This window comes from Nannobrachium achirus (assembly GCF_963921795.1).
Source record: "Nannobrachium achirus genome assembly, chromosome: 4".
Classification (NCBI taxonomy): Eukaryota; Metazoa; Chordata; class Actinopteri; order Myctophiformes; family Myctophidae; genus Nannobrachium; species Nannobrachium achirus.
The window spans coordinates 35,530,655-35,544,357 of record NC_137813.1 but is presented as its reverse complement, the minus strand read 5'-3'; the positions used below and the strand labels follow the sequence as shown (position 1 = coordinate 35,544,357).

The 13,703-nt window shown below is 41.9% G+C and overlaps 2 protein-coding genes and 1 pseudogene across 3 annotated transcripts; 1 reads left to right on the top strand and 2 right to left on the bottom strand.

Moving 5' to 3' along the window:
* Positions 1–832: 832 nt before the first annotated feature.
* On the bottom strand, positions 833–2,885 carry swsap1 (SWIM-type zinc finger 7 associated protein 1; the record flags this gene model as incomplete). Its single annotated transcript, XM_080723250.1, has 2 exons — positions 2,604–2,885; positions 833–1,390 (listed from the first exon to the last, which is right to left on the bottom strand). Exons 1-2 carry the CDS (start codon positions 2,871–2,873, stop codon positions 833–835), a joined length of 828 nt encoding a protein of 275 aa, XP_080579376.1. The 5' UTR covers positions 2,874–2,885.
* A 413-nt stretch (positions 2,886–3,298) lies between these two features.
* znf653 (zinc finger protein 653) lies at positions 3,299–11,279 on the top strand (the record flags this gene model as incomplete). The annotated part of the gene is made up of 10 exons (XM_080723992.1): positions 3,299–3,592; positions 4,247–4,287; positions 5,475–5,801; positions 6,290–6,888; positions 7,622–7,799; positions 8,842–8,917; positions 9,218–9,329; positions 9,465–9,579; positions 9,674–9,773; positions 11,102–11,279. Exons 1-10 carry the CDS (start codon positions 3,315–3,317, stop codon positions 11,277–11,279), a joined length of 2,004 nt encoding a protein of 667 aa, XP_080580118.1. The 5' UTR covers positions 3,299–3,314.
* A 482-nt stretch (positions 11,280–11,761) lies between these two features.
* LOC308283556 (GTP-binding nuclear protein Ran-like) lies at positions 11,762–12,452 on the bottom strand (annotated as a pseudogene). The gene has a single exon. The product of its transcript is annotated as a GTP-binding nuclear protein Ran-like (transcript).
* Positions 12,453–13,703: the final 1,251 nt, after the last annotated feature.

Below are 13,703 nucleotides of genomic sequence, written 5' to 3'. Positions count from 1 at the left end.
CCAGGTAAGAAAGGTCTGATGTCTACTCAGATATCACTAATGTTATTTTATTTTCATATATCCAGTGTATATATATATATATATTGTTATTTTTTTTATTTTTATGATAATGCAACTTTAAACTGATTAAATTATGTACAATCTTCAGCATGTTGATCCTCTTGACCTCTTAGTCGAAACCAAGGTTAATAAGGACACCAGAGTTGAAAGACACTGGCATGGCATTGGCAGATGGCAGTTGCTGGTTAAACAGTCATATGAGTTGAATGGGTGAATCCCAGGACACATTCTACTGAATGTAAGATAAGGAAGCATGGCTTGGCAAAAGATTACATTATCACACATCATAGTGCCAGGGGAGTCATGTAGGTTCAAACATAAACAAAGCCTGATTTATATGTTGTTGTACAGCTGTGTCGCTCACTGAAAATAGCCAAATAAAGAGTTAGTAAATCAGCTATTTTCAGCTTGCCTTGCAGCACTGTTGTACTAATGACTAAGAGCATAAATCAAGCAATAGGATGGACCTGGTGAGTTGAATGAACAGAGAAGTATGGTCACAAAATATCAATTTTATCAACACAGGAACATTTAATGATCATAAATCATTACGTTCATAAAGCATACATGATGCACGTATGCGCTTCTCAGATCAATATGCAAAAACATACAATTTCTACTTAAACCTTTGTAATTTGCCAACAGAGAAATAATTCTAAGACTAATCAATTGCCTTTAGATTATGCTGCACACCACAGCCTATTGTAGCACGTTTCACAAAATCTTTCCATTGCATATTCTTTCACTGATGAAGACTGTGATTTGCACAAGTTCAAATCGACGTAAACTCCATTAAGCCATCATGAGAAACAACCAACCGCCACTCCAGTGCTATGCCTGATTCCTTGATCTTGCTTCCCTCAGTACAGGGGGCCTCTGTGATACCTGTCCCAGAGAGGTACACATGCCACGCCTCCTGTAGACCAGCAGCCGTGGCTCCATAGCTCTCATCTCTGTCCAAAGTACACCGAACCTGGAAGTAGCGATCAAGCACCGAGAGGATGGGATCTGGCGCCGACAGCTCCCCACTCCTTTGAGGGACCTCCAGCTGTGACTCAAACGAGACAATGACTCGGCAGGGGGCCAAGCTCAAGTCCCGCTGCTCCAGGACTTGTGTGAGAAATGCAGCCGTGTCATGCAGCAATGCAGAGACATGTGCGGCACAGGACTGTTCCACCTGCTGAACTTCACTGTGGCTACTGCCTCCTGCACCACGAAGGTAGCCCTCCAGCCTGTCAACTATTATCAGAGATGGAGGAGGCGATTCGTGAAGGCAGGCCACCTGCTGGAGGAGCTCTGTCACAGTCCTGGGATAGCAAAACTTGATTTTCTGAAAAAAGAGAGAGCTTGTTGTAAGTCAATTACTCAAAAAAAAACAATACGCATTAGAATATTGCTTGAGTAAGAGAAATGCACAATTAAGTCAGGTTTGCGGTTCAGATCAATTAACTTTTCAAACCTGTGTGACCAGGGTACCTCTTCTATTCAGTCTTGAGTGAGTTTGCAATAAATATACAAAAAACATGCAATCTGAACCATATTTTCACCTACAACTCATTTCACTTAGACCTTTCTGCAAAACATGGTCCCAAATGATCTGCATTGTGCACTATGAGACAGATATGTGTAAACTGTGTGGAGACATCTCTCTTCTTATCATCTGCAGAGAAGACAGGGAGCACCATAGAATATAGATAATAGAATATAAACCCCTCCCCAAAACACAATTCTTTAGCTTGGTCATACAGATACAGTTTACAGTTACAGTTTAGACATTAGCAGACGCTTAATCCAAAGCGACTTACAATAAGCAGGTAATACATCAGATACAAGCTGGAGTGGGCACTGTGCTGCTAATAATTGGCAATTTCTTTACAAACCCTTTTGTTGTTTATGACCAAAATTATTGTGTAGCCATTGTAGAAATGTTAAGCCTTAAATGCATTTAAAAAGTATTATACTGCGTGCTTTTGGCCCCCATTTATAACATTTATATAATTGTAATGTGCATTTCCACTGTAAATATCTGCTTAATTTGTTTATTTTTTATTTACCTTTTATTATTATTTTCTGCTTTTATAATTGATGTTATCCTTCCAAAGTACTGTGTTATATCTGTCTGTCTTTCAATGTTATGAGATACATAAAGTGGTTCCTTTGTAAATAAGCTGAAAAGCTTACTAGGAGTAGGATCTAATTTTGGTTGACCTTGTACCAGTGATTTGTACTGTCATGAAACTGTACTTTTTCCTATGCGACCTTCTTATAAATTCTTCTTCAATCAATAATGTAAATAAATAAATGTAAAAAATACAAAGGTGACATAGGTTATATTATCCAGCGCCACAGCCTGCTCAATTCTGCTCTTTGCAGAATATACAAGTTATTACAGACCACAATTGATTTAGGATTCACAGAATACAAAAACACAGTAATTACTCATTCAATTAAATAAACTCAACGAGCTCCAATGTTGCACTTGTGTTAGTTGTGTATGCATGACCAGCCCAGGACGGGAAGGTACAAACGGTAACTGTAGTTACCTTCAAACTGTCTGGGCTCAGATTGGACTTGCCGTTCTGAAGAGGGAGTGGTAGGCTTTGAATCTGAGTTTGTGTGAAGAACAACACTCTGATCCCCAGCTCCGATGCAGCTGTCACGGCTGCGAGGAGCAGCAGAGACCGGGTGATGCTGCGATCCCCGACCACCAGACTACTGCACGTAGCTGCAGAGGGACAGACGAGTTGGAAATCCTTCGTAAGACCCGTTTGTGGAATAAAAGTCTTGAATACAACAGTCAGTATATCTGCCATGACGCAGGCAACTGTATAATAAACCCGTACCTCACTAAATAACCCCAGAGTGATACTAGTGTTGACTTTCCCCCCCTTATTCTGTTTTTCATTTGATTTGTTTACATGTTTCACGTGTGTGTCCGTGCTTCTGACGGGTCCGTGTGGAACAAACTTTATTAAATTTGTGTTCCGTCACAGAGTCAAATAGTGCACAGTCGCTATTGCGTTGTTGTCACCTGGAACCCACACACACACACACACACACACACACACACACACACACACATCATGACACGTGTGTGACCACACCGTGGTTTGGATTTTTGCATCAAGGATAATATATAATAAATATACGCATGTTTATGATGAACATGTGAATGAATGCATACACATTCAGACTTCCTGTCAGGTCGGACTACAGCTTCCGTAATCTTCACAACAACAGCTGTTGTTGCCAAGATGGCGGATCGCTATGCAGAAGTGGAGGCTCCGCTGGACGCTGCAGACTGCTCTCTGAGGCGATGCAGAGGGCGGCCCAGGCTCACGGACACCGACCGAGCACAGCGGCGCCTGGAGTCCAGAAAGAAGTACGATGTGCGGCGGGTCTACCTGGGAGAAGCCCACAAGCTGTGGAGTGAACTCCGCAGACGGACGAGTCTGAGTGACGCCGGACTGGCGGAGTATCTGATCCTGCTGAACTCAACCTATGGAGAAAAGTACCAGCAGAAATACTGCGGGTAGGATTCCTTAGGAGGGCAAGATATGCTCACTTTATTCCTTAATGCAGGGGTCTTCTTCAACGTTTTCAGGCCAAAGGACCCCTTAGTTGAGAGAGAGATGAAGCAGGGACCCCCACAACCTGTTCATAGATTCCATATAGTTTCATTGTTTGACAGCACAATTATCAGTGTATTTTGGATTCATGTCAATTTGTGTTTAACCACTTGAACCGTAAATACTTAATAAACTTGACATTCTTTTGTTAAATGTGTACCCTCTAAATTAAAAGTCTACACCAAACCTCTTTGCCGAAAATAGCTTTGTGAGCTTGTAGATCTGCTCTTTTTTTGGCTAAAGTTCTCAGAATATGGACACTAGGATTCAAGTGGTTAAACAAGGAGAAAGATTCTATCACACAAAGATTTGGCAGACATCCTGTAGTAAGTCTGAGGGACCCCCCTAAGGGTCCCGGACCCCCTGTCACTGACCCCTGCCTTAATGCTTGTAGTAGACAGGTCTGTTCAATGCTCATACGAGTCTATCCATTCTGACATGCAGCCACCATAGTGTTGGAATCGTGACCACATTTTTGGTGTTTGACTGTGCTGAACTGTGCATTGCTTATCCAGGCAATATCCAAATATCTCTTTCGTATGATAACTGTCTAACAGGAAGAAGACTTCCAGAGAGTTTTCAGTGAAGCCCAAAAGGGGTAAGAAGTTTGTATCAGTGCATTAAAACAAAACAACCATTAAAGTTATACCATGTAACTTTTTTTATAAAACAATTCTTAAAATTGTCCTAACTGTTAAATCGCTAAAGTTTTAGAACACCCACTCCGTTATTTTTAGCTTCTAAAGCCTTCTCTTTATATGTTTTCTATGATCCTTGCCGGGGTCCAGTTTTCGCGGAAAAATAGCGTCATCTGCATCATCTGTATACGTTGGCCAATCACATCGCGGATCATACACACATGATACACTACCGGCCAATCACAGCTTATCTGCCATGGTCTTCAGGAAGTAGCCTCGCTCAGCTACAGTGTTTACCATGGTGAAGGATTCTTAACCTCTTAATCCCCAAATCCTGGCCAGAAAATTACGTTCTACCATGCGTTCTACCCCTCCACGGATTTGTATCGGTCGCGGTGGTTTGCGGCGCCGCTCCGGTGGTCCCCGGCGGTGGTCCGCGACGACTCCGGGCGAAAAACGGACGAAAAAAGCAATACTGCAACTGACCACTAGTTTAGCAACTTACACAGTATAGCTTTAAATCACTCAGTTGCGATTGTTTTCTCTGTTACTGCAACCTTTCCCTAGGTTGCAGCAATTCTTAGCCATGTGGCCATTGATGTATATCGGACCAGTTACCCAAATACCCATATATGGAGACCCCTGGTACCCATATATATGGAGATCCATGTTCTGTATATGGAGATATGCTGTGAGAGCCCAAACATCAAAAATGCTTACTCAGTTATTCGTTATGTGAAAGTCCTATGATGTCTATGACATCTGACATCATACCCTTTTATGCCCATACTTGGAGATCCCTGTCTGTAGAACCAGCCATTAGTTTGGTATGTGGCCGATGTGGCCTCCATATATTGGCATTCCCATATGAAGTCCTGTTAGATATGGGCTTAATGTTGATGACATCAGGGAACTCCATATATGGGCATAAAAGGGATTCTGTTAGTGTGACATCACAGTGAAGCCAGAGCGTGATGTTAGAGCGGCAAACCCATTCTGTTAAGAATGGTTCCCCTGACATCACAGTGACATCAGAGCATGATGTCAGAGCGACAAAGCCATGATAGAACCACAGTGTCAGGCGTTATAGACAGAGATACATAGGGCCAAGCTGTGACCGTTCACATACTAAACTGTTATTTCACAGGAAAGAAGGAGTGTGTGTCGAGCCTTCAGAGCCTGGTGACATGGTACCAGGAACACTGCAACACCTGCCTTCACGAGCCCCAGCTCCGAGTCCTGGAGCCCCAGCTGGGCTTCTCCACTACAGCCGTCTGGCAGTGTGATGCTGACCACTCATTTGTGCAGTTCCTTTACTCGCCACCGAGGGAGGCTAGTGATTCAGAGCCAGAGGGGGGGTTGGAGGGCGAGGAGGACGATGGAGAGAGGGTTACCAGAATGAACATCCCAGTGGCAAAAGGCATCATGACTAGGAAGAGGAGAAGGGAAACAATTGCTGACAGACAGCTCAAAGGTTGGTGGAGTCGTAAAACTAGCTGATAGCAAAAGGTTTAAATGTGGACGTCAGAGAAGGAAATACGATTGTTATCTACATTTGTCTTTGCAGTAACTAATTTGGCCAGGCCCTTTTCCAGCTCAACGCTCCATTTCCTCAAAAGAACATATCGCTTTAAAGATTGGTTTCCTGGTAAAGTGGCTGATGTTAACCAGGATGTTAACCAGATGAGCGTAAAACAGAAAACCTACATTTTGTGTTGTATAATCTTGAAAAATGTAATGCAGCATACAAATGGACACATTTCGGCAATGAGGTTTCCCCTTTCGTCTGGTCAAGTTATAGTACCTCACATCCATTTTGGCTTTCTTGGACTTGTTGAGCACATTTTCTCTTTTAGACTAAGATGATCGTATCAACAAGTAACATACATATTATATATTAATTTGCCTTGTGGCTGCACATTCAGTAAAGTGACTACAAATGACCTGTTTACTGCTCTCTAGATGCTGAAGAAAATCTGGATGGTTCGGAGGAGCAAGATGCACCCTTGACCTGTGTGGAACAAGCCAGGGATCTCAACCACCTGCCCAGCATGGTGGCTCCCTCCAGAGACCTCCCACTGTCGGACCAGACTGTCTGGGAGATGGAGATGGTCATGGGGAGACAGCAGGGCTCTAATGAGACAGACACTGCATTTCACGCAGTGGGAGAGCCCATTGACTCAGAGGATGAAGAAGAGGTGGAGGATATGAGAAGAGACGGATGTGGAGGCAGAATTGGGGATGTAGGAGGCGGAGAAGAAGAAGGACATGGCGATGGGAGGGAAAGACTCAGAGATGAAGGAATGGGGGCTTCACCGGATGGCTATGAGTGTGTGGTAGTGACTGCATCTCTAACGGACAGACTGGAGAAGACGGAGGAGGACGCTTCACTCTACCGGAGCCCGAGTGAACCTGTTGGATTAGGCTCTCAACCTGACCTGTTGGTCCCACCGCACATGCATGCGGCAGAGCAAGGAGAGTTATTTGACCCTCAGACTCTGCAAACGGTGGTGACCAGTTGTGAGATACCAGACCAGAGGGCAACTCTAGAGGGCTCACAGGTAGATCCTTGAGAGCCAGTCACTCACTACACAAAACCCATGTGCACACAGGGACATACTGTCATACATGCAATGCACTTCATCCCTTTTACAGCATGTACGTAAACCATCCATATGAGAACATCTCAACCTGTTATTTAAATTCAGGTTAATTTAGTCTTTTTAACATCTAAAAATCCATCATCTAGCACATCTTATAGTACTTGAGATATAATATTTTGAAAAGAGTGAGGCACTGAGCTACTCCATGACATTGTTTAAATATTATTTTATTTCTCAATAATAATCAGAACCTGTTACATAAATGTCAGGTTCGCTACATATTTTATAAATGTGGACCACATTAGAGCCACAATGCCATTGCAAAACTATCTGTGCGTGCGTGCGTGCGTGCGTGCGGCACTGTCTCAGGCTCAGTACACTGACACACTCATCGTCAAATCACAAGACAAAGCCCTATCTCTCAATATCGGAAGTATTTGGTAGTTAAGGTCAAGAAGGTCAATTATTGATTAACCTATTGTACATATTATTGACAACTATAACTATTCATCGTAGGATGAAACTGATTGCATTTTGAAATCTTAAGCCCTCACATTTCCTTACAGTAATCTTCCTTGATGACGTCTTTGCTCAGATATCCAACCCTTTCTTGGTTGCCCTAGTTTTCTTTATTGTTAAACCAAAGCAGAGCTGATTGTACATTGTAAAACTACTCATGTGTCATTTACAGCTGATTATCATCACTGGCCCCAGTTATGAAGCTCTTGCGTCGGAGGGAATCCAGCTCAACATGGGAGGCGGAGACGTAGAGGAAGTCACCTGCACCGTCATTGAGGGCGTGACCTACAACCAGGTCTGCCAATCAGAAGCAGACCTCAGGACAGCAGAGGAAGATGACCCCATCACAGGTAAGGATGGGAGGATATGAACATTTCATATCACGATTGTGACCAAAGAAATTGCGATTTACGATATTATCGTGATAATCAAAATATCCCCAACATCCATTATCCTGGGGCGGAACATTTGCAAAAAAAAGATAGCAGATCTACAAGCTCACAACGCATCGCGTTGTGATGCGTTGCGAGCTTGTAGATCGTCTTTTTGGTAGAAAACTTTGGTAGAGAGTAAAAAAAAAGACTATCAAGTACGTATATTATAAGTATGTTTTACCAATAGAGGGTTTAAATGGTACCGGATAATATGCAGCACGGCAAATAAAAGGTGAATTGATTCCAGTGCATGACGGAGGACGATATCACAATAAATTAAATCTCCACGATAAGATTATCGTGAGTGTTTTTTATCACGATAGACGATAATATCGCTTATCGTCCCATCACAGGTTGTCTCTTCTTTTGCGAATTTACCACAACCACTGGCATACAGTCACTTAGTCCAGCAAGAACTTCCGGACTTGTGCATTTGCTATGTAAGCTTTAACTAGAGGAACACATTAATATATAGGCCATGATTTACAACCATTTATTTTTTCTTCTTCTTCATCTATTATTTATTTATTTATGTTTTCCCCAAAATGTCAAAAGCACAAAGTTCAGAAAGGTTTTAAACTCTACAACTCTTTAATAAACAAAGAGTTCAGGTCGGTAATCATAAAAAATTGGAACTGGAACAATACTGCGGGCGAGACAGCGAGACCCCTGTTATTGAACAAATACTCCATAGCAAAGACTACACTCGACAGAATATAGTATATATAAAGACGACAGAATATAGTGCTTCAAGCTTTGACCAAAAAATAGCACTTATCCTATTAAGATTACATGTTTAAGTTGTTCCTAGTCCCTGGCCCTGTGAGGAGGCTTTGTGACTAACTTTTGGATCATGACCCCACTGGTTGATAAACGTTGATGTAGTGTCTACATCACATATGGTATTCTATAGATTATTTTCATTGATTTGTAATGTATTGTGCTGTCTCCCCCTCAGCCCTGAGTGAGAAGCAACTGCTACAGCCCACTGTTGAACCTAGCTGTGACAGAGAACTTCACAGGAGCCTGAGCAGGTGATTAGCTTAACACTAATACTAAACTGGTAACTTCAAAGCATATGTGCGTATTTGTTTTTCAAACTGGGCCCTAGTTTATTCATAAAATTGCTTATGTGTGCTGATCTATTTCAAATGTTATTGTGTTTGAAGTAGGTGTCTTCACAGTTCCAAAATGTCTTTTAAACTGAGACCTGGTCTCGTACCTTTTTTTATGGATGGATTCTTCCTTGCAGTTACACAACACTTGACAGTAGGCCAAGCCTATTTTAACTTTACTCTTTCAATTATAACTACTCTGCTATTTTGCTGTGTCAGATCAAAGAGAAACAGACGAGGCCCTGTCATCGAAGCAGACGGCATGCTCAAGATGTTCCATTGTCCATATGAGGGCTGTAGCCAAGTGTATGTAGCCATCAGCAGCTTTCAGGTAAAATAGATTTCTGGATGCTGCTTTGAATTGAATGAATATTATTATTTTCTTTTTTCCTTTTCTGCCATGTTGTACTGATATGGAATAGTAGGTTGTTTAAAATAATAATAATGATATCTTTCTTTATCAAAGAACCATGTGAACTTGGTTCACCGGAAGGGGAGAACCAAGGTTTGCCCACATCCAGGTTGTGGGAAAAAGTTTTATCTGTCAAACCACCTGCATCGCCATATGATCATCCACTCAGGTACACACACACACACACACACACACACACACACCCTGGTTATGTCAGTCAGGTATTTTAATTCATCCCACATTTTAATATAATTATTCTCTAGGAGTCAGAGACTTCATCTGTGAGACGTGTGGGAAGTCATTCAAACGTAAGAATCACCTGGAGGTTCACAGGAGGACACACACAGGAGAAACACCACTTCAGTAAGTTATTAATGCCAAACAAAAAGCCTCAGTATTTAAGGTATGTGCGCTTACCGTGAACGAAATGATTCGTTCACTGAAATGAACGGGATTGCCCACCACTACTCCCAATGGTTAGAAATTAAAGGAGAGTACTAGGGATGGGTATCGTTCACCTTTGAATCGATACGATACCTTTTTCGATACCTGGGAATCGATACGATACCATTTTCGATACTTTTTTATTTATAATCATTATTATTATTATTATTTGCCTTTTTCTATAGGATATTTTACACACCACAATAGGTTATAAAGGCCGTCATGTCAAGAAGTAGGCTTACTTTATTTAGTCTTGTTGATGTGACTACTATACAGGGATATACAGTGATGATGTGGGTTTAGACTGTTTTATGTGGGACTTTACCTTTTCCTCCCAATTTAGTCCTATCACTCCCATTTCCCCTTGCACCTTGTCACCTCCAATACATGTGAAGTCACGTGAGTTTCAGCGGAATGAAGGACATACAGTACTGTAACATGTGGAAGGGACATCACCCTCCCCGCCCCCACTTCCCAGCGCTGAACAAGGCCATTATTGTTTGTTGGAGCCAGACGGCACCGCGGAGGATCCTCACCCCTGTTCTCTGCGGTGGATGGGCTGCAACATTAGCCACCCCACTCACTCACTGATGGAAAAAATGCAGATTAGTCTCAATAGAAATATGAATGTTGTCTGTCATTATTTCTCACACTAATAAGCAATATAATTGCAAGATGTGGAAGATCAAGTGGCTATCTTCATGCAAAGTTTTGAAATAGATATTATGCATATGTGTGTCGCTGTGTCCTGTCATGTTCTTCCTGCAAATTAGGTACACTGTTTTGAATTAGGGCCTAAGAGTTTGGGAGGTTTTATTCCTAATATTTAGTGAGTGTAATTTCATGCAGTCTACCTCCTACTGTATACATTTGTTTTCATCAAGACAAAACCTGAACATAACAGACATATGTAATCTAAATGTTAAGCATTGTTGAACAAGATTCATTTAACCCTTTTATTTTTTTGTTCAACCATTAGCGTTGAAGCGTTTTTAAAGATCACAGCAGCCCAATATCACAGTGAACTACTCTAAACATGAACTTGTTTGCTTTAATTGAACTCTTGTGTTTTCCTTGCCTCACACAGTGTGTGTTGTGGTTGTGAAGCACTTTGTAAACTTGTTTTTGAAAAGTGCTTTACAAATAAAGTTTATTATTATTAGTATTATTATCCACCCTACGTCCATCAATCCTCTCTTGGTTCCATCTGCTGAACCTTCAATCTCTCCCTCTCAACCTCTCTCCAGATGTGAGATCTGCGGCTACCAGTGTCGCCAGCGGGCGTCTTTGAACTGGCACATGAAGAAGCACAAGCCAGAGGCCCACTACAACTTCACCTGCGAGCACTGTGGAAAGAGGTTTGAGAAGCTGGACAGCGTTAAATTCCACAAGCTGAAGAGCCATCCTGACAAGCAGGCGACCTGAACGGGTTGGCTAATTAAACAGAGAGAATATGTTACTAATAGGACATGGGATTACCTATAAGAGACTACAGTTAGAAATAGAAAGTGGAGACAAAGCCCCCTTTCTCTGAAGCTGCTCGTATCCTGCACAGTAATTTTATCAGGGTGCAAACGGATGGGTCCATTTGCTTCCATTTGTACACTTTTAGAGTTGAATGATTTTACAGCATGTTGTTGTTCAGGATGGGCCCACAAATGTGTCTTTACAGAGACTGTTGACAAAGACATGGTTCAGCTCAGAGGCGGGACCGTCTTACAGCTGTGCTGGACACAGGCTGTACGCAGCAGATAAACAGTAAAACGGTAAAAAGAAAAACCTCAATCCACTGTTGATGTCACGATTCAGCATGACTGTTTACATATCGATTAGAGCATCAGTTTTGTATAATTCCTGATACTTAACGATAGGCACTCTGTTGGTGTTGTTTTCCTCAATTTAATGATTTATTTTATTTCTTCCTCACTAAAAGAGTTTATTGATAATGTTTTGAAGACACATTGGTTAACAGGTTGGAGGTCATCTTCTTCTGGGAGGGCTGTTTCTGATGCAACTTTGAGGTCATGCTTCATACTGCGCTGCGAGAGAGGGGTCCATCTGGATCTCTGGTGGAGCTAGTGTAGGCATCTCCACAAACTACAGGTTGGGATCACAGATCAACTTCCTTCCTAGCCACAGGAATGGCTTCTCAAAATTAGTTACTCTTGGCAGAGATGTCGTAGTACTGCAGGTTCTTCTTGCGGTGAAAGACAATGCTTTCCTGTCTTTGATGTCCACTTTGTTTGCCGCAGAGGACGATGGGAATGTTCTCACAAACACGAACCAGATCACGGTGCCAATTGGGGACATTCTTGTAGGTGACTCGAGAGGTGACATCAAACATGATGATGGCACACTGGGCTTGAATGTATTGTCCATCTCTGAAACTTCCAAACTGCTCTTGTCCTGCTGTGTCCCAGACATTGTACTTGATGGCTCCTCTGTTTGTGTGGAAGATCAGAGGGTGCACCTTCACTCCAAGGGTGGCCACGTATTTCTTCTCAAACTCTCCTGTTAAATGCCTCTTCCCGTGCCACCATCCCCAACCAACACAAGCTTGAACTGGACATTAGGCTCGCCTTCTGCCATTGTTGCCATTGCTGTAGTTATTTCAGGTGATCCGGTGTTGCGCACAGGAGGGGAAAAGGAGTCCTCACTAAAAGAGTTGAATGAATATCGAGCTTCTAATCAATGTGAGATGTGTATGGAAAGCAGAACAAATATGTGGTGAATGCTATCTGCTGAGTCAAGGATATCATCGCTGTCGGGAAGAAATCTTTTATGTCCAAGACATACATTTTCACAAAATGTAAAAAAAAAAAAAGAAGAAGAAAGACCTGTGTTACATTGAATCCAATGTAGTAGTAGCTATTGATAAAACCCACAGATTATTTTAAGTTTAAAATGGTGATAACTGTTGATCACGGTTATGAACTCGACACCGTGGTATGCATTACACAACCGCTGTATTGGGTTATTGCACCCAGCCCTACTCACTATGCAGTGTGTCAACATGCACTTAGGGCTTCAGTGGCTATTTTCACTACTTTTGCGTGAAATTGTCATATCACAAAAGTATAAAATAAGCTGTTAATTTATGGTAAAACAAAAAGAAAAGTGGCAAGAGGTTAGCAATGTGAATGTGTTTTTTTTACATTGTTGTATTAGGATTATTGAAGATGATTACATTGTTATATGATATTGTTATAATGGGATTATTGAAGGTGATTTGGAAGATTAATACTTGACGTATTTTGCTAATTCCCTTTGTCTTTGTAAACCATATTGTGTAACTCTACACAAGCAGAGTCCTATTGATCATATATCTTATTTTGTCCATCACATAAGTGTCCTCCTAACACACAGACTGTGATGAGAAGTATTGTTCCAGTGTGATTGATATGGTACTTAAGTTCTCAGGAAAATTGTGTGGTCCACGTCCCATTACTCATGTAGCGTCTTTGGTCTGGGTGCTTTTTGTCATGTGTGATCCAGTATGTTTCTATGTAGCTTTGAAGCAGATGCACTTTTTTCATCCTGTCAAGTTTTATCAGCTGATACATCACTGTAAAACATGCATAGGCACATTTTATCTTTGAGGCATTTGTTTGAAACAAATGATCATTAAACTGTTCTTGTCTATTGAAGGTGTGTGTGTGTGTGTGTGTGTGTGTGTGTGTGTGTGTGTGTGTGTGTGTGTGTGTGTGTGTGTGTGTGTGTGTGTGTGTGTGTGTGTGTGTGTGTGTGTGTGTGTGTGTGTGTGTGTGTGTGTGTGTGTGTGTGTGTGTGTGTGTGTGTGTGTGTGTGTGTGTGTGTGTGTGTGTGTGTGTGTGTGTGTGTGTGTGTGTG